Source organism: Chiloscyllium plagiosum, chromosome 1 (assembly GCF_004010195.1).
Source record: "Chiloscyllium plagiosum isolate BGI_BamShark_2017 chromosome 1, ASM401019v2, whole genome shotgun sequence".
Taxonomy (NCBI): domain Eukaryota; kingdom Metazoa; phylum Chordata; class Chondrichthyes; order Orectolobiformes; family Hemiscylliidae; genus Chiloscyllium; species Chiloscyllium plagiosum.
In genome coordinates this window covers 89,173,108-89,200,926 of record NC_057710.1, presented here as the reverse complement: position 1 = coordinate 89,200,926, position 27,819 = coordinate 89,173,108, and the positions used below count along the sequence as shown (strand labels likewise).

At 42.1% G+C, this 27,819-nt stretch overlaps 1 protein-coding gene across 14 annotated transcripts in view; it reads right to left on the bottom strand.

The window, feature by feature from the left end:
- fryl (furry homolog, like) overlaps positions 1-27,819 on the bottom strand; it is a 474,538-nt gene that overhangs the window by 294,475 nt on the left and 152,244 nt on the right. For all 14 annotated transcript variants that reach the window (XM_043691269.1, XM_043691279.1, XM_043691242.1 and 11 more), the window contains 2 exons: positions 14,998-15,197; positions 350-403 (listed from right to left, as the gene is read on the bottom strand). In XM_043691269.1, coding sequence (XP_043547204.1) covers positions 350-403; positions 14,998-15,117 — 174 coding nt within the window. In that variant the 5' untranslated portion in view covers positions 15,118-15,197. Of the gene's footprint in view, positions 1-349; positions 404-14,997; positions 15,198-27,819 lie in introns of those variants that run through there.

Below are 27,819 nucleotides of genomic sequence, written 5' to 3'. Positions count from 1 at the left end.
TGTCTCAGTCCCAACCCTCGAACTCAGCACCACCTTCCTAACCTGCAATCTTCTTCCTGACCTCTCCACCCTCACCCCCACTCCGGCCTATCACCCTCACCTTAACCTCCTTCCACCTATCGTATTTCCAACGTCCCTCCCCCAAGTCCCTTCTCCCTACCTTTTATCTTAGCCTGCTTGGCACACTTTCCTCATTCCTAAAGAAAGGCTCATGCCCGAAACGTCGATTCTCCTGCTCCTTGGATGGTGCCTGACCTGCTGCGCTTTTCCAGCAACACATTTTTAGCTCTGATCTCCAGCATCTGCAATCCTCACTTTCTCATAAAACATAGTAGGCCAATTTTCTTACCTGATCAAACTGTAAATCTTCACCTCTTTGCAATGACCTGGACAATGGTTTCTCCTAAAACATAAATAATTAGAAAAAGAAAATTGTGACTAACAACATCATTCAAATAGTATAAATAATTCTCAACCAACAGTAGTTAAAACTGTAAATTTAAACTACAAAACTGGAGCCATTCACTGCAGATATTGGAAGCTGTACTGAAAACAACAAATCCTAGGTCAGGCAGTATCCATGCTGAGAATGAGAGCAAGCTAACATTATGAGTTCAGATGACTCTTCATCTGAGCTGATGTGGGGCTGGTGCCTGTGTGCACATGCGCATGCGGGAAGGAGAAGGGATATTGATAGTTCAGATTAACTGATCAGAATGTGACAATGACAGAACAATGGTGTGTCTAACTGCCAGACTGGAAAGAACAGATCATGACCTCACGTCCGAATATCAAGGCATTGATGCCAGGACTGTCACCAACCTTACTACCTTGGATATCTTTCTGACTCCTCACTGCCTCCAACCTTACAGTCTTAAATCCAGACAGCCCACTTCTACCTCCTTTACTTAACCTGTTTTGGAAAGTGGCATCAGTCAAACAGGTACGACATAGGCGGAAGAATGGAAGAATGGGATGGAATTCTTACAGGATATGGAGTGTGAAGAGCTGTAGTGAAGGTAGCTATGGGAGTCAGTGACTTTGTAGTGGATAGCAGTGGACAGTTTATTCCTCGAATTGGAGACAGAGAGGTGAAGGAAAGGAAGGGAAGTGTTGGAAATGGATAACTTGAAAGTTATAGAGGGGTAGAAATTGGAGGCAAATGAACAAATTTTTCAAGTTCCAGGTGGGAGCATGAAACTGCACTGAAACAGACATCAAAGTACTGAAAAGGAGAGTTGAGAGAGGGGGCCAGTATAGGACTAGAACAGGGATTGTTCCATGTACCCCATAACGATGCAGGCAAAACTGGGACCCATGTGGGTGCCCATAGTTACTCCTTTGACTTGGCAGAAGTGAGATGAATTAAAGAAGAAGTTGTTCAGCGAGAGAACAAGTTCAGCCAAGCAGAGGAGAACGGTAGTGGAGGGGGATTATTCAAGCCTCTGGTCGAGAAAGAAACCAAGAGCTCTCAGACCATCCTGTTGAGGAATGAAGCTAAGAGGGTTTTGACAACCACAGTGAACAGGAGGCAGTTAGAGCCAGGGAACTGGAAATTGTAAATATGGCAGAGAGCATCAGAGGAATTGTGGATGTATGTGGGCAAGGTCTGGACAAGCAGAAAGAAGATGGAATCAAGATAGGACGAATGAGCTTGGTGGGGCAGGAACAGGCTGAGTCTATCAGGGCAGTCTAGTTTGTGAACTTTGAGAAGGAAGTGGAAGTGGGCTATCCAGGGATGGCAAACTATAAGGTTGGAGGCAGTGTGGGGTTGGGAAGATCTCTGGAGGTAATGAGGTCGGTGACAGCCCTGACAACAGCTTGATGTTTACATGTTGTGTCATACTTGGTTCTTTCCAATCCGGCAGCAAAACAGCATTGTTCTGCCATTCTCACATTCCAATCACTTAATCTGAACTATCAACATCTTTCTCCCAAGCACTCCAGCCCCCTCTCCCCATTATTGCATAAATGATGCCACCTCCACACTTCAGGTCAGCTCTAGTGAAGAGTCATCTCAAAACATCAGCTTGCTTTCTCTCCATGGATGCTGCCTCACTGCTTGATCTTCAGCACTTGTTGTTTTGAAACTGAAGTCATCCCACCCTGCTTATCATTAGCAGTTCTCACTTAGGTTATTCAAGACAGTGTTAAGAAAGATATCCATAAGCTTTTAAAAGACATAATGAGGAAATGTAGTCAAGGAAGATAAACAGATAAACTTTTGGGTCAATGACCTTTCATTAGAACTGAAAAAAGTTAGAAGTTTACTAGATTTTAAATACATGTAAGAGGAAAAAGTGGAAAGAGAGTGATCAAGCACTTCCATCATTCACCCTCTCATAGACTCTTTCTTTTGCTCTCTCCCTCCATCATCTCACCTTGGTAAAACCTATCAAATTTCTAACTTTTCCAAATTCTGATAAAAGGGTCATTAACCATGGCAGTGCAAAGCCAGGAGGACACTGCTTTTTTTCCTCATATTCTGTTGTTCTGCCTTACAGAACTGGGAAAATGGTGTGCTTAGCTGACACAACACTGGCTGAACTACCAATTATATATCTCCTAATCGGAAGATCAATCAAATGGAAACAAATGAATTCCCAATCAGGATGTGTTTACAATGATATCCAATAGATTTTGTTCAATAACCTGGAAGGTGTGGCAAATTGAGGAGTAAATTTAATGCAAAAGGGCAAAAGATAGATTAGCAGTATAGGCAGTCAAGTGACAGATGGATTTTAGTGCAAACAACTCTGGATGATGAATTTTTGCAGAAGAATGAGGAAAATATAAAATAAACAATGTAGCTGTAAAAGTCGAGGGTTCTGGGGGCTCATATGCATAGATATGGGAAGGTGGCAGGGGATATCGAGAAAGTAGGCAGCACAGCAAATAGAAGACTGATGAAAGGTGTTATGTACAAAAGCAGGGAAGTTATGTCAAACATTTATGAAGTTCTAGTTAGAACACACTGCATTACATTCAATATGGATATCAGGAAGCATGTGAGGGTCCTTAAGAGGGTGCACAGATTAGGAAATTTAGCTATAAAGTTAAATTAAAGATGCTGGGATGATCTCCTTTGAGAAAAGGAGACCGAAACAATTTTCAAAACAATATAACAGAAGCAAAAATAGGCCATTCAGGTCTGCTTTGCCATTCAATAAGATCGTGGCTGATCTGATAATCCTCAACTCTATTGCCTTTCCCCAGGACCCCCGATTTCCTTACTGATAGAAATTCTGTCCCTCTCAGCCTTGAATATAAATAATGACCCAGCCTCTACAGACCTCTGTGGTAAAGATATCCACAGATTCAGCTAGCTCAGTTGGCTGGACAGTTGGGTTGCAATGCAGTGAGATGCCAACAATTCTCACATTAGTTGCTGTTACCACGAGTATCCCCCTTTCTCAACCTCACCTTTCACCTAAGCAATGGTGATCCTCACATTAAACCATCAGTCACTCATCTCTCTATAAAACAGCCCTATTGTTCTCTAAGGCCTAACCAATGTCTTGTACAATCGTAACATGACCTCCCAATTCCTATACTCCATGCACTGACCAAGAAAGGCAAGTAAAATAAATGCCTTCTTCACTATCCTGTCTATCTGTGACTCTGCTTTGAACAAACTATAGACCTGGACCTTGTGGTCTCTTTGTTCGGCAACACTCTCGAAGACCTTAGCTTTAAGTTTCTCAGTCCTACCCTGATTCGCCTTACCAAAACTCAGCACCTAAAATTTATCTAAATTAAACCCATCTGCCACTCCGCCCATTTGCACATCTGATCAAAGACCCGTTGTACTGAGGTAATCTTTGTTGCTGTCCACTATACCACTTATGTTGGTGTTATCTGTAAACCTACGAACCACACCTTCTGTACTCACATCCAAAACATTTATATAAATGATTAAAAGCAGTGGATCCACCACCAATCCTTGTGGCACACTGCTGGTCACAGGACTCCAGTCTGAAAAGCAACCTTCCATCACTACCCTCTGTCTGTTTAATTGAAACAAAGAATATAGAAGCGTACAAGTGCATTACACAAAATGAAAAACACAAACTGTATCACACTATACAAGAACTACTGCAGCAATTTCATTACAAACATCACAAAGATGGATGCCCTTAAGCCCAATGATACCCATAAAGACACACAACCCTCTGGAGGAGTTACCCTTATCTCCACATTAAAACAAATGACAATTCTCAGCTTACTATTATTTAACATGGGCTTCCTAAACACTCGTCTTGTTCTCAGACAGTCCCAAATGTTTTCTGTTATTTTCTCTCAGGTTTCTAAGCTCGGGACTTCTAGCAAGCGCTGACTTCATGGCAACTGCACCAATAGCGCCCTTCATTGTTATAGCTATTCCCACAGAATGAACCTGCTACTCTCCCTCTCCCTGCCCCCTCAACTAATTCAATGTTCAAAATTACTACCTGATCTTCAAGGTTAGATTTGCACAGAACTGAAAACCAAAATCCATTTTCCAACACTTTAGAGTTATATACTATAATTCTTCATTACAAAAAGGTGGGGGCCAGGAGTCTGTGAACTGACTGAATTTTAGAAAATGCAACGAGGAGTACGTTTGGTTCCAAGAGATCAATTGTGTCAGGGGATTCTCTAGTTCAAGGTACAGACAGACGTTTCTGTGGCCAGCAGCGAAAAAGCAGAGTGGTGTGTGGCTTCCCTGGTGCCAGGATCAAGGATGTCTCAGAGATGGTGCAGAATGTTCTCATGGGGGAGAGGGGCCAGCAAGAAGTCATTGTCCACATTGGAACCAATGACATTGGAAGGGAAAAGGTTGAGACTCTGAAGGGAGATTACAGAGAGTTAGGCAGAAATTTAAAACGGAGGTCCTCAAGAGTAGTAATATCTGGATTACTCCCAGTGCTACGAGCTACTGAGTGCAGGAATAGGAGGATAGAACAGATGAATGCATGGCTGAGGAGCTGGTGTATGGAAGAAGGATTCACATTCTTGGATCATTGGAATCTCTTTTGGGGGTAGAAGTGACCTGTACAAGAAAGACGGATTGCACTTAAATTGGAAGGGGACTAATATACTGGCAGGGAGATTTGCTAGAGTTGCTCAGGAGGATTTAAAGTAGTAAGGTTGGGGGTAGGACCCAGGGAGATAGTGAGGATACAGATCAATCTGAGACTTTTACAGTTGAGAACAGAAGCGAGTCAAACAGTCAGGGCAGGCAGGGACAAGGTAGGACTAATAAATTAAACTGCAGTTATTTCAATGCAAGGGGCCTAACAGGGAAGGCAGATGAACTCAGGGCATGGGTAGGAACATGGGACCAGGATATCATAGCAATTACAGAAACATGGCTCAGGGATGGGCAGGACTGGCAGCTTAATGTTCCAGGATACAAATGCTACAGGAAGGATAGAAAGGGAGGCGTGGTGGTGGGGGGGGGATTTTTTGATAAGGGATAGCATTACAGCTGTGCTGAGGGAGGATATTCCCGGAAATACATCCAGGGAAGGTACTTGGCTGGGACTGAGAAATAAGAAAGGGATGATCATCTCATTGGGATTGTATTATAGACCCCCTAATCGTTAGAGGGAAATTGAGAAACAAACTTGTAAGGAGATCTCAGCTATCTGTAAGAAATATAGGGGGGTTATGGTAGGGGATTTTAACTTTCCAAACGTAGACTGGGACTGCCACAGTGTTAAGGGTTTAGATGGAGAGAAATTTGATTCAGTATGTGAATGTAACTACTAGAGAAGTTGCAAAACTTGACTTACTCTTGGGAAATAAGGCAGGGCAGGTGACTGAGGTGTCAGTGGGGGAGCACTTTGGGGCCAGCAACCATTACTCTATTAGATTTAAAATAGTGATGGAAAAGGATAGACCAGATCTAAAAATTGAAGTTCTAAATTGGAGAAAGGCCAATTTTGACGGAATTAGGCAAGAACTTTGGAAAGCTGATTGGGGGCAGATGTTCGCAGGTAAAGGGACGGCTGGAAAATGGAAAGCATTCAGAAATGAGATAACGAGAATCCAGAGAAAGTATATTCCTGTCAAGGTGAAAGGAAAGGCTGAGAGGTATAGTGAATGCTGGTTGACTAAAGAAATTGAGGAGAAAGTGAGGACTACAGATACTGTAGATCAGAGCTGAAAATGTGTTGCTGGAAAAGCGCAGGTCAGGCAGCATCCAAGGAGCAGGAGAATTGACGTTTCGGGCATGATTCCTGAAGAAGGGCTCATGCCCGAAATGTTGATTCTCCTGCGCCTTGGATGTTGCCTGACCTGCTGCGCTTTTCCAGCAACACAATTTCAGTAAAGAAATTGAGGGTTTGGAAAAGATAAAGAAAGAAGCATATGTAAGGTATAGACAGGATAGATCGAGTGAATCCTCGATCTATAAAGGAAATAGGAGTATACTTAAGAGGGAAATCAGGAGGACAAAAAGGGGACATGAGATAGCCTTGGCAAATAGAATTAAAGAGAATCCAAAGGGTTTTACAAATATATTAAGGACAAAAGGGTAACTAGGGAGAGAACAGGGCGCCTCAAAGATCACCAAGGCAGCTTTTGTGTGGAGCCGCAGAAAATGGGGGAGATGCTAAATGAGTATTTTGCATCAGTATTTACTGTGGAGAAGGATATGGAAGATACAGACTGCAGGGATATAGATGGTGACATCTTGCAAAATGTCCATATTACAGAGGGGGAAGTACTGGATGTCTTGAAATGCATAAAAGTGGATAAATCCCCAGGACCTGATCAGGTGTACCCGAGAACTCTGTGGGAAGCTAGAGAAGTGATTGCTGGGCCTCTTGCTGAGATATTTGTATCATCGATAGTCACAAAGGAGGTAACGGCAGACTGGAGGCAAGGTAATGTGGTACCACTGTTTAAGAAGGGTGGTAAGGACAAGCCAGGGAACTATAGACCGGTGTGCCTGACATCAGTGGTGGACAAGTTGTTGGAGGGAATCCTGAGGGACAGGGTGTACATGTATTTGGAAAGGCAAGGACTGATTAGGGATAGTCAACATGGCTTTGTGCATGGAAAATCATGTCTCACAAAATTTTTGAGGAATAACAAAGAGGACTGATGAGGGCACATCGGTAGATGTGATCTATATGGACTTCAGTAAGGCGTTCGACAAGGTTCCCCATGCGAGACTGATTAGCAAGGTTAAATCTCATGGAATACAGGGAGAACTAGCCATTTGGATACAGAACTGGCTCAAAAGTAGAAGACAGAGGATGGTGGTGGAGGGCTGTTTTTCAGATTGGAGGCCTGTGACCAGTGGAGTGCCACAAGGATCGGTGCTGGCAGGTGGGGCTAGATTGGGTTGGGATATCTGGTCGGCATGGACGGGTTGGACTGAAGGGTCTGTTACCATGCTGTACATCTCTATGACTCTAAGATCAGAAGGCAAGTAATTGGTTCATGAGCATTCTCCTTGTTTATCTGTTGACACTTGTGTAATTTGCTAGTGTGTATTCTCAAAGTAAGCTTAAAGCATGGCAGGGCAGCTTGGCTGAGTGGAACTCTCATCCAGTACATGTAGCAAACTATGGATGCTTCAGATGGACTAAACAAATATACAACCTGAAAGCACCACCAGCTGCAGAAATGTAAGCTCTGGGTTTCAGAACTTGGCTAATGTCAGGAGTTGTTGTCATGCTGAACTGAGAACTATATTCCGGGGCAGGTGGGAAATGTCCAAGGAGGACTGCTTGCATCTTAACAGGAGCATTAATTATATCTCCAATGGGAGATTAGCTAGTGCTATTGGGAAGGGTTTAAACTCACGTGGCAGAGAATGAAAATCTGAGAGGGATTTCAGATAGGATAAACAAATGCTTGCAGCGTTTGTGAAGTCATGGCACAAAACAGAAATAAACAGGTATGATATAATTGCTATCACAGGAGTTTTGGTGCAAAATGTCCAACTGAAGCAAAATCTGAACAATATCCATTAGAAACTAACTGGATTAGCCATATTAATACTGAGGCTACAAGAAACAGAAATAATTATAATGGGGTAGAGGGAAATATCAGGCAAGGTAAATAATGACTTTGCATCAGTATTAAGTTTAAAAAAAACAAGCAAATTCATGGTGGGGAAAGTTTCCAGATCTTCAGGATCAATAATTTACATTGTTGGTACATGTCGATGAGTGTGTAACCAAGTGTTAATAGGGTGGGAGCGCCTCAGTATTAGCCTGGGGAACCTCTTTGCACACCTTCGTTGACATCAATATCCTTTCGTAGCTCGTGAAACTAAAACTTTATACAAACTGCAGATGTAATCTCACCAAGATTGTATTATGAGTGCAGTAAGATATCCCTACTTCTAAACATTTTCTGAAAGTCAATGATTTCATGGTCATCTATAGATTCCTAATTCCAGACTTCTTTTATTGAATTCAATGCTACCATCTGCCTTAGCAGGCTTTGACCCCAGGTCCCCAGAACAGTCGCTCAGTCCCTGGATTAATAATCTTGTGATAATAGATACCGTAGGCCATTTTTCCACCACCACCAATATCCCCAAACAACCCTTCCCCCCCACCTCCAATATTGCATTTGGAACGTTGTATTTGACACGTATCATCCAGTCAGTTTAAAAATACCATGAATAACTAGGGCCCACACACAGACCTTTGCAATCCCCCATTTGTCACTGCCTGTCACTTAGTAAAAGATCCATTTATTCCCATTCAGTTTCCTGTTGATGGAGGAGTAGAACAGGATCACAGAGGAATTCGTCCCTTCGGAATGCTAAGGTGGGAACAGATGGTGTGTTTAGGTGGCATCACTCTAGAGATAGCAGAATTAGCAAAGGACAATACTTTGAATATGGAAGCTGGTGGGGTGGAAAGGGAGGACAAACAAACCCATCTGACAGGGAGGGAACAAATAGAATAGAATAGAATAGAAACATGAGCAGTGGGTCAGACACAGTTGAGCACTCTGTCAGTTATGGTCAAGGGGGGATATTCAGTCGAAAGAAAAGGAAGACAACACGAGAAGTGCTGTTGTATTCTGAAAAAGTCATGTTGAACTTTAAATATTTTTTTTCTCTCTCTCTACATTGATGCTGCCATACTGATGAGTTTCTTCAGCACTGTGTTTTTACTTCAAGTCTCCAGCATCTTATTTTGCCTTTAACCTTATTTTACATGACATGTGGCCTAGCAAGGACATGGAATACCACAACATCTCAGGCTTAGTGTCAGATACACTTGTTCAGGCAGTTTTTACAGAACTTTGAAAAATGTTTCCGGTTCAGAAAATACTAAACATACATTGTACTTATCCTGCAAGCATATGAAATTGTTACACAATAAGGCAATACAACTCGAGTACTGCCCTAAGCTAGCATTCTAAGTATTTTCTTCGACGAACTATTATTGAAGCTAACCACTTTTATTAAATTTACACTTAATGAAAATGATTGTAGGTCAGTGAAAAATGCTGCTTATTATTTGTGCTGCAGGAATACTACATGTCTAATGTATAAGTTATTTTAAGCAGTTCCTTGTTTAAGTCATAGAGATGTACAGCATGGAAACAGACCCTTCGGTCCAACTCGTCCATGCCGACCAGATATCCCAACCCAATCTTGTCCCACCTGCCAGCACCCTGCCCATATCTCTCCAAACTCCTCCTATTCATATACCCATCCAGATACCTTCTTGAAATAAATTTTCAAAACATCTTCAAAAAAGTGATCTGCTGCTATGACAGCTCTATATACACCAGCCTGTCCATTGAGATTGAAACCCAACCTCTCAGCTCAAACGTCCTGACACCAAAACATTTCTTTTTCTTTCTTTTCAATCCCAAAGCACATTGTCTATCAGACAATGAATCATTAATTTCTTTGTGAAGAAGCAGTGTACACAGGATTGAGGGACATTTCAGGGCATATTTAACAAAATGAATTCACGTAAAGTTACAAAGAAATGACAAAGGCTGAACTATCAGATGCAGTCAGTGGCCAGTCTTTTCATAATCTGCTTCCCAATTTCTAAATTAACAAAACAAACCAGAAGCAAGTTGGTAAGCAACTCAGATGGGAACAGATATGAATAGTAATTCTAACATGGACAAAGATTTGACCATTGGAATTAGGATTTAATGAAATGTAGAAGTATTATAGTACTTAATTATAGCCAATTCCAGTCGATCCAGCCCAGCTCCATTCTTACACCATTGAAGTCAGCTCTTCCTGGATTATTTTTCCTTTTTAACCACTTTTTATCATTGTAAACTTTATGATCATGATCACTTTCGCTAAATGCTCCCTCATTGAGAGTCAGTTTATTTGGCCTGAACCATTCCAAAGAAAATACCTAGTAATGTCTCTTTTCTTGTTGGAGTGGACGCATGGAGCCATACAAAATTCCTGAACACATCTAGCCATGCTTGTTCCTCATTGGTCTTTACCTATTCAGGCAATTAAAGTTCCTCATTATAACAATTCTGTGATGCTTGCACCTCTCTGTAATTTCCTTGCAAAATTGTTCTTCCACATTCTTCCCACTGGCTGGTAGGCTACAACAAGATGTATAATTGCACTCTTTTCTTTTTTATTTTTTTCTCCTGTTTTTTTTCTTTTAACCCCCACACTACCACCTAAGTGCGGTAGTGCTTATTTTTTTCCCCAGCACCCATGGTGTGTGTGTGCAGGTGTGAGACACAGTGAAAGACACAAAGTGCACCAATCTTTATTCAAATTCCACCACCAGGAAGATAGGAAAACACCCGGGTGGCCAGTGACAAACACTGCCCTTCACATCAAAGGGCAGTGCTTTGTGATCAAAACAGTGAAGGGGAGGGTAGGGACTAAATCAAAATAGAATTGGAGGGAGAAATGATGCACTCCACTCCCTGCGGCGCCTACCTCTCCCTGAACAACTCCAGGGTGTTGGTGGACACCGCATGCTCCTTCTCCAAGGACACCCGGGCTCTAACGTAACCGCAGAAGAGGGGCAGGCAGTCGGCCCTAACGACCCCCTCCACGGCCCGCTGCCTGGACCTGTTAATGGCCAGTTTGGCCAGGCCCAGGAGCAGACCCACGAGGAGGTCTTCAGACCTGCCCTCCCTCCTCCGTACCGGGTGCCCAAAGATCAGGAGCGTGGGACTGAAGTGCAGCCAAAAACAGAGGAGAAGGTTTTTCAGAAAATCAAAAAGGGAGTGCAAACGCCCACACCCAATATACACGTGGTCCACGAACTCCACAGCGCCACAGAACAAGCAGTTGGGCTGGGAGTCCGTGAACCACCGCAATCTGCGGTTGCAGGGGACTGCTGCGTGCAGCACCCTCCACCCCAGATCCCCGAGAGAAAGGGGGAGGACTCCTGCGTAGAGAGCCCTCCACTGGGGATCCCCACTGCCCGGTGGCAAATAGGCACGCCAAGGCGTGTCCAGACGGTGGATGAGGGAGAAGAGGTGGACGGTGTGCAGCAGCAGTCTATACAGGGCCCTCCTTTACACATCCCTAAATGAAACAAAATTAAAATTCCGGAGGCGGCTCAGGTTGTGGGGCACAGGCTCCCGCGGGAAGTACGGGACCTTGGGGCCAATGTGAAATTCCGTCCGGGCTGGGGTGAGCGCGGACGGGATCCCACCGCACACCTGAGCGTCCTCCAACTGGTGCACTACGTCGGGTCCGAGCACCGCCGTTTTAAGGCGTCGGATGGCGGTGGCCACGTACCGGACGTCTACTGCTGCCCTGCTCGCTATGTCCTGCGGCAGCGTCCAGCCCAGGCCCCCGGCACCCAGCACACCCCCGACCCTGGTCACCCTCGCCACCACGGCCCTCCCCTCCGACAGCCACTCGAACCCCTGCACTCTTTTCATTTTGTAGTCGAGTAATATTGACTGTCCTTGATCCCTCTGATACATCCTTGTTCTGTAGAACTACACATTTTTTCTTAACTATTATTGCCCCCTCTCCTCCAGTTCTGCCTTTCCTATCTTTTCTGAACACATTATTACCAGTATTACGCAACATCCTTCATTGAGCCATGTCTCTGTTATAGCCACAATATCATAATTCCACATGATAATCTGCACCTATAACTCACCAGTCTTATTGGCTAAATTCCACGCATTCATGCACATGCAATTAACCCTAATTTATACTCCAGTTCTTTTACCTTCTGCAAGTTCACCAATTAACTTACTTTCTTCTACATTAATGTTATCTGTCCCTCCTAGTATTTTGTATATGCCCATCTTAATCATTAATACAGTCTCCTGGTTCCTATAACCCAGCCAAGTTAGTTTGGACAGAGTAGATGGGGTGAAACTGTGTACACTTGTGAAGGGCTCAAGAACGAAAGGGCACAGATTTGAAGTATTTCGTAAAGAAGGAATAAATAAAAGAAAAAACACCTACTACACTAGTAGTTAAGAGCTGGAATGCACTATCTCAGTATGTGTTTGAAGTAGATTCAATTGAAACATGCAAAAGGAAATTAGACTGTTACCTGAAAAGAAACAATGTGCAGTGTTATGGAGAGAAGGGCAGAAGAAAGATCACAAGGAACTGTTCAGTTGGAGAGCTGGTCCAGACATGGATGGCTGAATGGCCTCATTCTGAACTGTAGCATTGTGTGCCATGCTTTTGGAAAAGTGATGTTAGTTAATAAGTAGCAGCAAGTCATTTAGAACATTATTATATAATCAAGTAGAATCAACATGGCTTCATGAAAAATAAATTGCACTTAAAGTTAGTAATGTTGAGGATTTAACAAGCAGAGTGGATAGAGGAAACCAATAGATGTAATGTGTTTCGGTATCCAAAAGGCATTCAATAAAGGTACTATAAGAAAGGTTACTGGTCAAAACAGGAGTTCAGTGTCAGGTGTCTTATATTAGTATGGATAAGGGATTAGCTACACAAGAGGCAAAGAGTTGGGATAAAGGGCTCATTTTCAGGTTAGCAAACTAAAATCAGTAGGACACCACAGGTGGAAGTGCTGGAGACCCAATATGTATAATCTATGTTTATGCTTTGGATGATAAGACAAGGGAAGGTATGAAAACTTGTTAGGAGAACACAACTTGGGCAGGCTTCAGGCAGTATCGACAGTGACCAATTACTTCTTGTCATTGGTGAATTGGAAGAGAAGGTGCAAAATTAGAATCACCGACATTTCTAGATTTTTACGTAAATACTTTGTCAAGGTCAGAAACACTAGGAGACCTTATCCAAGTCCAGGGTAAATATAGCTAAATCCTGAGCTAAATGGAAAACTTTGTCACAGTGCTACATCGTACTGAAGTGTAGTGCATGTCACCACTTGATCTTGTTTTCAGCAGGTAACATAGATGTATCACTTATCAGAAAACACATTTGGTTATAAAGTAACACATGCAAGTTGTAAACTACTTAAATAATTATCGAATATTAAGCCAGGTAAATGAAAACACAAAAGTAGTTAAACACATTCACACACACACGTGACCTATGAAACCATAGCCTTTTACAATGACATGCACACCTGCAATACCAGAGATTATTTGATCCAGCTATTAGCTTCTACAGGGTTCATAAATTCCTTGAAAATGGAAGTTAATGCTTGCCCGAAAAATGACAATGGCAAAGGCATCATGCAGAACGCAGAAGAATAAGATCGGATTAAGTGGGTAAAATGTAGAAAACCAGCCTCTACACTTTGATAATTTGCTTTACTGGAATGAAGTTCAAGATACAGCAAAAGTCCTAAAGTAATCCTTCTTAAAATATTCAGTAGTGAATACTCTGTGTTGCTATGAAAACAATTGTTGCAGTTTAAGGACCTTGACGTTAATGTCATAGAGATCTCAATACATGCCCAACTAACTACATGTGGTTAACGTCAATGTGTGTGTGTGTGTGTGTGTGTGTGTGTGTGTGTGTGTGTGTGTGAGAGAGTGAGTGAGTGCGAGAGTGAGAGTGAGTGAGTGTGAGAGTGAGAGTGAGAGTGAGTGAGTGAGTGAGAGAGAGACAAGAATATAGAATCCCTACAGTATGGAAACAGGCCCTTCGGCCCAACAAGTCTACATCAATCTTCCAAACAGTCACCCACCCAGGCCTATTTTCCTACCCTATCACTCTACATTTACCCTTGATTTGTGCACCCCAACTACACATCCCTGAATACTATGGGCAATTTTAGCATGGCCAATTCATCTATCCTGCATACCTTTGGAAGGAAACTGGAGCTCCGGGAGGAAACCCATGCAGACATGGGGAGAATGTGCAAACCCCCCACAGACAGTTGCTTGAGGCTGGAATTGAACCCAGGTCTTTGGCATTGTGAAACAACAATGCTAACCACTGAGCCACTGTGCCACCCCTTTTACCTGACCATTTACTTCCTTTCTTCTCAGTATCCAAGGGCCCAGACACATCTTCCAGGTTAAAAAAAAGCACTTTATCTGCACTTTATACAATCTAGTCTACTGCATTTGCAACTCACAATGTGGTATCCTCTACATTGGGGAAACAAAGTTTAGACTGGATGACCATTTCGCAGAACATCTATGTTCTGTCTGCGAAAAGAAAAAGAAATACCCTGAGTTTCCAGTTGCCTGCCACTAACACACCACCTTGTTCCCTAACCAAGATCTATCTCAGGCTTGCTGCAATGCTCCAGCGAAGCTCAGCGTAAGATTAAAGGCATGGCATTGAAAAAGTTTTAAAAGCAATGGAGGTGGTAAAGAGTTAGAGATTTAAGAGAGATTTCCAGAGGATCAAAACTCTCTGCCTGCAGTTGGTCAGCAAAGATGGAAAGCGCAATAAGTAACAGGATCAGCTGCCCAAGGGCACTCCAACACAATCAGACATAGAGTAGTATTAATGGGGAGATTTCTACAACGATAATTCTTGGTAAGGAAAGGTACAAGATGACTGCTCAAAGTGCAGTTTGACAAGAGGATGGTAGTGAACATGATAGGAAGCCAACCCTCCTCTTTTAAGTTTTTTCTTAAAAGCAAAATTATACATACCAATGGTTCAGCCATTACAACTTCAATCTTTTTTTCAGCCTGAACTGTGAATTCAGCGAAGAGGCTCTTAATAACATATTCCCCAGGTTTGATGTCCGGGTCAATGGCAATGTTTGACATTGTGACACTCTTCTTCTCCCAGGTGGGATTGCTACCTGGAGAAATACGCCGCCTGGTTACGGTGCTAACAGGTGCTGATGCTGCATGAAAACATTTAGGAACATAAATATTAATGATGGTTGGTTAGCTTGAAACATGAAATGCAGAATTGCAAACAGCTCAAACTAGAATTACAGAAGATTATACCAAATTAACAAAATAACAATTTACATTTTGACAGCATTCCTAACAAGGAACAACATCTCAAAGAAATTTAAAGAAACAAAAAGGTAGATATTGTGTGGTCTATCATGCCAACTTCAATCCAAGATTGGACTTGTCTAGTAATAACATCAGCTGGGATAATAACAATTCACATAAGATAAAAAAAGCATTTAGCAGCATAGGGTATGAAGGCACAATTAAACAAAATACAACTTTTAGGTGCATTTCACAGCACAAAGTGAGTAGATCTTGAAAATAAATTCCAGAAATAAATACAAAGTGCCTTTGGGAACAGCATAGATAGTGGACTGCAAGGGACAAGGGACAAGGGATCAAAATGGTGGTGGAGTAGGATGCTCCAATCAGAGCTCCTCTGCTCCTTCTGCTTATTTCCTGTTTTCATGTCTCTTTTTCTCCCCGTTTTTCTCCTCTTGGAGTTCTCTCATGAGGTGGAGAGGAGCGGGGACAGCCAGCGGGCTGGAGACTGACACAGAACGGGGTCAACCAGCGGGCCGGAGGCTGACACAGAGCGGGGACAGCCAGCAGGCTGGAGGCTCATGCAGAACGGGGACAGCCAGCGGGCCGGAGGCTTACACAGAGTGGGATCAGCCAGCAGGCTGGAGGCTCATGCAGAACGGGGACAGCCAGCGGGCTGGAGGCATACGCAGAGCAGGGACAGCCAGCGGGCTGGAGGTGTATGCAGAGCGGGGACAGCCAGCAGGCTGGAGGCCTGAGCAATGTGGAGCTGGAGGCTTGAGCAGAGTGGGAATGGCCAGTAGGCTGGAAGATTGAGTGGAATGGTACAACTGTGCTAATGGGGACCAATGTGGCAGTAAACAGTTTGTGAGCCCGGCAGACCATTTGAGGAAGCCCCCTGATCTACTGAAAGGCTTATCTTTTTAATGTTGTTCTCATTTTACTAACTTATTATGAGCAACTATAACTAAGGTAGCTTTTCTTTCCTTTCTTTTTCGCTTTATTTCCATATTTTGTATTGAAGATCTATTCTAGGTACCTTGTACCTAAGTTGGCACCATATGGGGTGACACTAAACTTTTCATTGTACTCCTGTACTTGATATAGAATCCGACAACATGGATAGAGGCTGTTTTGGCCCAAACTGGCCCATGCCTACCAAATGTCCATCCACACTCTCATTTCCCTGCACTTGGCCCATACCTTCTAAACCTTTCCCACCCATGTATTTGTCCAAATGCCTTTTAAATGTTGTTAATGTACTCACCTCAACCACTTCCGCTGGCAACTCATTCAATATGCATACTACCCTGTATGTAAAACGTTGCCCCTCAAGTTCCCTTTTATTCTTCCCTCTCTCACCTTAAACTTGCTTCCCCAGCCCTGGGAAAACGACGGAGTGCATTCACCCTATCCATGCCTCTCATGATCAACAATAGGATAAAAAAACAACTTAATAGTCCAATGTGAATGGAGTGGTAAAATGCAGAATTGAAGTTTATCAATCAGACAAAAGAGAGAATAAGTTGAACAGATTTTATGGACATGAAGGTCTTAACTATCAGCCTTACTCAGCAAATTACTTAAGGATAGAAGTCACTCGTGTGCAAGTCTTTATAGGGAAAATATAGCTGCTGAATGCTGACTAAGTTGCATTGGTGGAGTCAGGGATGATAGAAAAGAGATAATTAAAATAGTCAAGGTTTGACATATTAGTCAAAGTGCATTTGACAGTGACAGACAGACAGTGAAGGCAGAAAATGTTCCAGAGATGAAAAAAGCAATCTTGATAAAAGATTAACATGAGAAAAGAAGCTCAACTTGGATTATATAAAACAAAGTTAATTAAATCAAGAATTACCATTATCATGGAGAAAATACCAGATGAGATCATGGCATCTTAGGTGGGTGGTTTCAGTTTTGGATATAAACAAATTCAGAATGTTTCTCATTTTGCACTAACAGTGGGAAGAAAGGATGTGGAAGCAGTCGTTCAGGACAAACAGTGTGAATTGGAGGAAACAAGTTTTGTTGTTATTTCTGCCCTCTAGAGCAAAGTTGTAGTAGTATGAAGAACGTGTGGGGAAAGAATGTATGGGGCAATATAACTGTTCAAAGTTAAACCTCGCGTGAGTTAAGCTGGTTATGAAAAGTTTATATTCTACAATTTCATGAACTTGTCAATATGATGCGATTATGGACAATAAGCGAGCGACAACAAGGATCAGGTAAGAATGAGAGAGCAGAAAATGAAAAAAAAAAATCAGCAATTCAACAGTTAACATTGCAACATCGATAGAGGGACTGGAGAAAAAGGAAATTTGCAGAAGCAAAAGAAAATAACAGTAGAAAAACATGCAGATTATCAGAAGAATGTGTCAAAGAAAGTCACTGGAGAATATCCTACCAGTCAGAGATCTTCAAAGAAAGGTTGGGAAAGACAAGAATGTTAAGGAAATAAAGTATAAGAGGATGATTTGATGCCAAATTTATAAATGCCAAGGATGACAGCTGGTTAGGGCAAAAACTGAGGAAAGGCAGGAGAACCAGGAAATGCAAGTTCAGTATCCAAAAATATACATTAAAAAATAAATTCTAAGTGAGTTGCACCCACAATATATTTCCTATTGCTGCTACCTTCTTTTCCACTTCTCTATTTTACACATCTAACATCCACATCCATCCCAGGTATTAGTGTTTCATTTAATACTGAAGTGCCTGAAGTCAGGAATGCATCAAAAGAACCTATGATAAGTCTCACTAATTAACTGATGGAGAAATACAGTCTTTGGCCATGAAGTGGCTAACAGCTGTGCCCATAGAATGACTTCAGAGGGCCAAACCAACATCCTGACTATGCTCAAATTACTAGGTAAATTTCTCATGCATTAAACAGCATTCTGCTACTCTAGTAAAAAAAATTCACAGAAGTTTGTTTTAAAACATTTAATAGTATAGTAGATTGTCAATTCAAATTATTTTAGAAATAACTATTCTCTTGAGAAACAAGTGCCTCAGCAATGTATGCAACAATTTACATCCATCGTGGTGGAAACACAGCTAACTGGATTAAATTTTCCACCACCTGAATTGTGAGATTTCATTGTTAGTTCTATTGCAACGAGGTTGTCAGCACGCACTTTTACTGGTGTAAAACTGACAGAAATTAATAGCAACTGAAGATGCACATTTAAACTGTAAAATCAAAAGACCATCAGGGATGCTGTGCTCTCCTAGAAGTTTTGCTACAACAATATTTAATCAAAATAGCCAACATTAAAATACATGCAAAGAGATTAAGCTAGCGTTCTTACTTGATAGTTACACATTAAACACACCCACATAAAGTCAGGCTTTATCCATTCCATTCTAAGTTAATCTTTATCATTGCAGTAAATCTTTATTACTGCCAAAAGACCTCCATGGCACTAAAAATTAACTTTTCTTTATGTGGAATTTTATTCCTTCAGATTTAAATTATTATTGCAAATTTTAAAAATTAAGTACTTTGTCTAAAACTTATTTCTAGCTTTAAATTCATCTTGATCTGTTTTACTTTCTCTGCATGATTTGACATCAAACAAATTATTCTAACTTCCACTTCCTGGTTCAGACTAGATGCCTTTATTAAGATCATTTGATCTGATCAAGTAGAAAAACAGTGATTTTGCCTGTTCACAAATTCCCACATTCCATTTGGAGGGCACTATGCTGTTTTGGACTACAAGTTATAGTAAAATGCCTTCATGCAACTATAATAAATGAAAGAGGAGCAGGACTAAATAATAGGGCCCACCAAGACTGTGCCCCCATTCATTGCAGTATTTGTTGATGCTGAGCTTCAACTCCTCTTTCCTGTCAGCTCCCCATGTACCTGAATCCAGAGGTATCAAAAATCTACCCATCCCAGCCTGAAGTGCATTCCATTCACAATCGTCTGAAAGGAAGCATCATTCATTCACTGTCAACCATTAACTCTGCCAGCTGTAAAGGTCCTGTGCTCCTCACTTCCAGGTATTCATCACTCAAGACATGATAGAGCTGTAAAGCACAAGTGTATTAAATGTCCACTACTTAGACGGTAAATTGGTTGAGCATCAATGCACTATAGTGAGTGGTAGAAATTACGTTTTTAAAACATTTAAATACAATTGATTCCTTTAAAATATTACACTTTCGTGTAAAAATATGCAGTTAACTTTGGTTTATTCATTTTATTTTTCATTTTACAGTTAATCATAAAGTTACCATCATAATACAAGAGGAGATTGTTCAGCCAATCTAGCACATACCAGATTTCACATGGAAGCCCCACCAGTCATATTTCCCTGGTCTACTCCCATAGCTCTCCAACCTCTTTTAAAAGTCACCAGTTGTCACCACGTCTGCAAAAGTCTAAGATCACTACCACTCAGAAAATTAAAAAGAAAATTCTTCCTCACATCCCCTCACATCCCAAGCATTAAAATGTAGTCTTTTAACATCAGCTTTACTTTGTCTATTAATATTATAATCTTGTATACCTGTTGAATCTTCCCTTGACCTCTTTTGCTCCAAGGAGAACCATCCTAATTTCACCAATATAAAAATAAATTCATGCATTCCTAGAAAGGTGACATACAGTGCACAATTTAAAATGTTCAAGATTAAGGGAAATTTGAGTCTACTTCTCCTTGTTCATGCATTAAGCTTGCTAAATTACCCAAAATTGCAGTTTTTCAAATTCTCTATTGAAAAGAAAAGTACAAAGAAAACTGGCACCTGACTAACATACAAACTGTGAGACAATTTTCAATCATAAATTTAGTGCAGCAGGAAATGTGTGCCCAGTGATTAGATTGTTGCTAGGAGCAGCATAATGTTTTGGCAAATTAATGGAATGATAAAACAACATAACTGGCTCATCAGCAGTTCAGGAGTTCAAAAGGCAATGCTTTCAGTACCACAGGAGGCTAACAGATTCTCACACCCTCAGGCAGTACCAGGCTACTCATTACGCAGTGTGTTAACCCTTTCTTCCCAAAGCAAACTCAACAATAGTTACAGAAATCTTATATCGATCTTGTCATTTAAATTCTATCATTTTCTTTAATCATGTTCACATGGTCGCACAGAATTTCATTAGCAGCTATCTAATATATAGACACATTTAATATAAAATTCAAGAAAATGAAGGAAAAAGGAAGAGAAGGTTATGCTGATAGGAAATGTTGTTGTAAGATGGGTAGAGGGTCATATGGAACAAACACGTTAATGATGAGTTGGGCTAAATGGCCTGTTTGCGTGCTGTAATTTCTATTCAATTTTGAAGATTGCTTTCAACTTTTCCAAATTGTCTTGGAGTCCGCAGGAATGGAAACACTAGAAATCCAGAAAACAATACTTTACAGCTGTAGGTCATGCCTGTGTACCTATATATTAAGTTCTCATGCTACAGCATCCTGCGCCCTGTCTCCCAAGAATTCCAGCCTTCGCAGATACAACTGTCCATGTTTTCTTGGCAAACACAAAGTCTGTCTTCAATTTCAACAAACAACACAAAAGTTCCTCATCGATGGTCCCACCTAGCTATTGTAACTTTTGCAAAGGCACCTCTTGTTACTTTGGAGGAGATGGTAGTATTCATAACATGATACAGTTTAATACTGAATTTGATAGGGAGGTGAACTTATTCAATTTCAAGATGGCATCAAATTAGAGCTCCCAAACCAGAGCTCGTCTGCTCCGACAGGTTTTCGTTTTTTTTTGTTTTTCCTCTGTCTATACTTTTATCTGCCTCTTGCCCTGAACTCAAGTGGTATTGACTGTGTCCAGCGCAGACATCACATGAGCCACTGCAGAACTAGAGTGTGCCCAGCATGGAGGATTGCAAGCCCAGCACGGAAAAGAGTGGCCCTCACTTTTCTGCACAGGATGTGGCACGATAATCAGCAGCTGCTACATCATCCGAATTTGCAGTCAACAAGATAACGCCAGCAGTGAAAGATGGTGTCCAAGGATTGTCCAATTTTCCTCTGTTGGGTTTAGTGTTGGTAGCAGTGAAGCGGTGGCAGAAAGGTATCACAGCAACGTCGACAGTGTGGGCTCAGTGCCGAGACACAGAACTCCGACATTGGTTGGACCGGTGGTGGAGCATCAGCCCAGCAGCAAAAGATAGTGTGCAAACATTGGGACTTTGATATTGTAAATGGTGATGAAACCAAGGAGGGTGATGGCAGCATCAGTGTCGTTAATGGTGATAAGCTGGTTCAGGACTGATGGAGTCTCTGTGCTTTTTTTTCCCCACTTTTTCTAAAATTATTCAACATAGCATTATATTGTGGCAACCATTTATTGTATGCTTACTGTAAAATACACACAATAAAATTATTTATTCATTACAGACGTTTCCAAAATCATGTGGGACACAGATAAGGAGGAAATAGTAGAGGCAGGTACAGTTACAACATTCAAAAGACATTTAAAAGACAAAGGTATATAAAGAGGAAGAGTTCAGAGAGATATGGGCCAAACGCAGGCAAATTGGACTAGTTTAATTTGGGAAACTTGGTCAACTTGGACGAGTTGGAGCAAAGGGTCTGCTTCCATGCTGTGTGACTCTGACTCTCTGCTAGTAACATCACTGGACTGGCAATCGAAAGGCTGAGGATAATGCTGTTTCAAATCCACCAATTGTACCTAGTTGAATTTAAATTCAATTCATAAAATCTGGAATTGAAAGTTTGTCTTCAAAATGGTGACCATGATCATTACAGTCACTTGTTATAATAACTCATCTGGTTCACAGGAAAGGAAATCCGTCATCTTCACCTGTATGACTACATGTAACCCCAGAACTACAGCAATGAGGTTCTCTGAAATGGCACAGCAAACCACTCATTTGCCTGCATTTGGCCCATTTCCCTCTAAACTTTTCTGATTTATGCACCTCTCCAAATGCCTTTTGAATGTTCTAACTGTACCTACATCTATCACTCAAGCACAATTAGAGGATGGGCAATAAATATTGGTCTTGCCAGCGATGCCAACATGCCATGATAAAGAAAACATTTAACAGCCACTATTCAACAGATGGAGCAACACCAGCAAATTCCAGACTTAACACATCAAGAATTTTAATTGTTTAATCAAACATGGATGATATAAAGCTGACAAACTATGGATGTTTTATTATTTGATGTCACTATGGGTTTTCTTGTCAAAAAAACAGTTGCATTCCAAATTACTGCGTCCAATAAGTAATACATATTAACTGGCTGTGTTATAACTGCAACAGTTTTTTAAGCAGGGAAAGTCTGGAGAGGAGGAAAGAACAAAAGGAAAGAGTATGACAAAAGAAATGGTGCAGTGGAGTAAATAAAGGATGTTCTTATGGGAATATTCACGGATCTGACCTGTACCTGCCTTTTGAGATGTAATTTTTATTCCAATTATAGTTAGGTAGCCTCCCTCACCTCTTTTGTTTACAGTACATAGATGACCATATTAGTGATGTTTCCTGCTCTCGTCCAGCTCAAAAATGTCATAGACTTTGCTTTCCATTTCCCCCTCATGCTTCGTCTCAGATTCTCCCCTTGCGCAACCTCCCTTTCTCCATTTCTATTTAGCAATATCCAACTCAAACTACTGAATGCACTTCCACGCTCCCCCTGCTAAATGTAACAATTCTAGTCCATTATTCCCATTTGTCTAACTCAGACAATAGATTCAATAGTTAGAGGAACAGACAGGAGATTCTGTGGTCGCAGACAGGACTCCCGGAAAGTATATTGCCTCCCAGGTACCAGGGTCCAGGATGTCTCTGATCGAATCTACAAGATTCTGAAATGGGGAGGATGTGCAGCTAGACGTCGTGATGTGCATTGGCACCAATAACATAGCTAGGAAAAGGGAATCTAAAAATTGATTTTAGGGAGGTGGTTGGAAGCTAAATAGCAGGACGAGCAGAGTAGTAATCTCAGGTTTACTACTGGTGCCACGTGCTAGTGAGGCGAGGAACAGGGAGCGAGTGCAGCTGAACGTATGGCTACAGGGCTGGTGCAGGAGGAAGGGCTTCAAATACGTAGATCATTGGGGTGTCTTCTGGGTAAGATGGGACCTATACAAGAACGGGTTACACTTAAACTGGAGGAGCACCAATGTCCTGGGTGGGAGATTTTCTAGAGCACTTCAGGAGGGTTTAAACTAGTTTGGCAGGGGAATGGGAACTAGAGCGACAGATCAGAGGAGAGGATAATTGTTGAACAGGCTGTGGCCATAACGGAGACATGGAATGTTAAGATCTTTTTAAAAAAAACAGGGAGAAGGATAAAAAAGGAGGGGAAGTAACATTGTTAATTAGAGAGTGCATCACAGATGTAGAAAAGAAGGTTGTTGAGGAGGGTTTGTCTACTGAGTCAGTATGGGTGGAAGTCAGTAACAGGAAAGGAGCCACCCACTTTATTGGGTGGTTTCTAAAGACTCCACGATAGCAGCAGATAGAACAGATTGGACAGCAGATCTTGGAAAGGTGTAGATGTAACAGAGTTGTTGTTATGGGTGACTTCAACTTCCCCAGTACTGATTGGAACCTCCTTAGTGTAGATGGTCTGGATGGAGCCAATTGTGTCAGGTGTGTCCAGGAGGGATTCCTGACTCAACACAGTTGGGTGGCATGGGGGGAGGCCATATTGGATTTGGTATTAGCAACAAGCCAGGCCAGCTATCAGATCTCTCGGTGGGAGAGCATGTCAGTGACAGTGGCCGCAACTGCCTCACCTTTACCATAGCCATGGAGAGGGGAAGGAACAGATAATATGGGAAGGTATTTAATCAGGGGAGGGGAAATTATACTGCTATTAGACAGGAGCTGTTGAGTATAAATTGGGAACAGTTGTTCTACGGGAAAGGCACAACAGAAATGTGGAGACTGTTTAAGGAGCACTTGTTGCAAGAGTCCCACTGAGACAGGCAAGAAATGGTAAGGTGAAGGAGCCTTGGCTGACAAGAGCAGAGTAGCTTCTCATCAAAAGGAAGAAGGAAGCTTACTTAAGGTTGAGGAAGCAAGTATCTGGCACAGCTTTAGAGGATTACAGGGTAGCTAGGAAAGAACTCAAAAATGGACTCAGGAGGGCTAGGAAGGGGCACGAAAATGCCTTGGTGGGAAGGATTTGGGAAAACCCAAAGGTGTTCGACACGTACATGAGAAACTAGAGAATGATTAGAGAGAAGGTAGGGTTGATCAGGAATAGTGGAGAGAACATGCGCCTGGAGTTTGAAGATGGAGAGAAGGCCCTAAATGAGTTTTTTGCTTCAGTATTCACTAGAGAGAGGGACCTTGTTGAAATGGAGAACATTTTTTATAGGTTTGAACAGATTGATATTAAGGAAGTGGATGTGCTTGAAATTCTGGGAAGCACCAGGGTAGATACATCCCCAGGGCTGGACCAGATATATCCAAAGTTACTACGGGAAGCGAGGAATGAGATTGCTGTGCTCCTGGTGATGATCTTTGCATCCTCACTCTCCACGGGAGTAGTACCGGACGATTGGAGGGAGGCGAATCTTGTTCCTCTGGTCAAGAAAGGGAACAGAGAAATCCCTGGGAATTACAGACCAGTCAGTCTTACAGCTGAAGTGAGCAAGGTACTGGAAAGGATTCTGAGAGATAGGATTTATGACAATTTGGAAAAAAATAGTTTGATTAAAGATAGTCAACATGGCTTTGAGAAGGATAGGTCATGCCTCACAAGCCTTAGTAAGTTCTCTGAGGATGTGACGAGACAACTTGACAAAGCCCGAGCAGTGGATGTAATATGTATGGATTTTAGTAAGGCATTTGACAAGGCTCCCCCAGAAGGCTCATTCAGGAAGTTAGGAAGAATGGGATACAGAGAAATTTAGCTGTCTGGATACAGAATTGGCTCGCAAAAGAAGACAGCGAGTACTAGATGGAAAGTATTCGCCTGGAGGTCGGTGACCAGCGGTGTCCTGCAGGGATCGGTTGTTGAATCTCTGCTCTGTTTAGTTTTTATAAATAACTTGGATGAAAACGTGGAAGGTCAGGTTAGTAAGTTTGCCGATGACACAAAGGTTAGTGGTGCTGTAGATAGTGTCAAGGGCTGTTGCAAGCTACAAAATGAAATTGACAGGATACAGAGCTGGGCTGAGAAGTGGCAGATGGAGTTCAATCTGTACGAATGTGAAGTGATTTATCTTGGAAGGTTGAATTTTATTTTAAAGTCAGGATTCCTGCAGAGGAACAGTGGGATCTTGGGGTCCCCATGTACACAGATCCCTCAAAGTTGCCACCCAAGTCGATAGGGTTGTTAAAAACGCATATGGTGTTTTGGTTTTCATTAACAGGGGGATTGAGTTTAAGAGCCGCGAGGTTTTGCTGCAGCTCTATAAAACCCTGGTTAGAACACACTTGGAATATTGCATCCAGTTCTTCTTGTCTCATTACAGGAAGGATGTAGATGCTTCAGAGAGGGTGCAGAGGAGATTTATCAGGATGCTACCTGGATTGGAGGGCCAGTGTTACTAAAAGAGGTTGAGTGAGCTCAGGCTTTTCACACTGGAGAGAAGGAGGAAGAAACGTGACTTGCTCGAGGTGTATATGGTAATGAGAGGCATACATAGAGTAGATAGTCAAAGACTTTCCCCCAGGGTAGAAATGGCTGTCACCAGGGGGCATAATTTTAAGGTGACTGGAGGAAGGTATACATGAGATGTCAGAAGTAGGTTCTTTATGGAGAGAGTGGTGGGTGTGTGGAATGCACTGCCAGAGGTGGTAGTAGAATCAGAGACATTAGGAATATTTAAGCGACTACTGGACAAGCACATGGACGGCATTAAAGTGAGGGGTGTGTAGGTTGATCCTAGATTAAGATAAATGCTCGCCACAACATTGTGGACCGAAGGGCCTGTACTGTGCTGCACTGTTCTATGTTCCATCTCCTTGTGTTCTGATCATGTTTCTTCCATATCAGTGCTTCCATCATACATTCTCCTTTCTCCCATAGCTGGCCATTTTCACACTTGCTAAAGCCCTCAATCACGTCCATCATATTTCCCACATATCTACTCCAACATTTTTCTCTTCCTGAACCAACACAGAAACATAGACAGTAGGGGCTGGAGTACAGCATTCAATCCCTGAAGCATGGCCGGTCATTCAATATGATCATGCCTGACCAGCAAGTTCAAAACCCTATTCCTGCCCTCCTCCAATACCCCTTGATCCTTTAGCCACAATATCTATATCTATCTCCCTTTTGAAATCCCACGTTGGGCGCAACCACTTTCTGCAGTATCAAGTTCCACAGGGTCACCAATCCCTGGGTGAAGAAAATTCTCCTCAACTCAATCCTAAAAGGTTTACCTCTTATCCTTAAACAATGACCCCTAGTGCTGGATTTTCCACCATCGAGAATAACATTCCTGCATCTATTTTATAGATTCTATGAGATCCACCTTGATTCTTCTAAACTCCAGTGAATAACTGACTTAATACATCAGTCTTACCATTCCAGGGATCAACCTGGTAAACCTTTGCTGCACTCCGTCTTTAGCAACAGCATCCTTCCTCAGATAAGGAGAACATACTCGCGGTATAGCCTCACCTGTGCCCCATATCAGTGCAGCAAATCCTGTACTCAAACTTACTCACTATGAAGACCAAATTAAAATTTGCCCTCTTTACTGCTGCTGCACCTGCACACTTACTTTCAGCAACTGGTGCATGAGGACACCCAGCACTTGTTGGGCATTTCCCTCTCTCAATTTACAGCCATTCAAATAATAATCTGCCTTCCTTTTTTGCTACCAAATGAATAGTCTTGCATTTCTACACAGTATATTGTTTCTGCTAGTCATGTGCCCACTCACTCAGCATATCCAAATCCTATTGCAACATCCCAGCGCACCCTTCTGCTAACCAATTTTTTTTTTAAAATAGAACCCCTGTAATGTGGAAACAGGCCACTTGGCCCAACAAGTCCACACCACCCCTGTGAAGAGCCATTCCTCTACACTTACCTCTTTGCAATGCACCCAACCTACACATCCCTGAACACTATGGACAATTTAGCATGACCAATTCACCTAACCTGCATATGTTTGGATTGTGGGAGGAAACCGGAGCACATGGAGGAAACCTACTCAGACACTGGGGGAATGTGCAAACTCCACTCAGTCACCCAAGGCTGGAATCGAACCAGGGTCTCTGGCACTGAGAGTCTAACCACAGCCACCGTGCTGCCTATTGATCTCAATGCACTAACCTCAATCCCATGTGCTTTCATTTAATCTCTCTGTGGGATTTTGTTGGAAGTTTTCTGAAAGTCTAGATAAACCAGATCCACTGGCTCCCCCAATCAACTCTACAAGTGACATCCTTTAAAAAACTGCACTAATTTTTCAAAGATGATTTCCCTTCTGTAAATGCATACTGACTGTATCTGATTCTACCACTGTTTTCTAAATGCTATAAAAGCCTTGATAATGGACTCTAACATTTTCAGATCACTGGTCATAATTCCC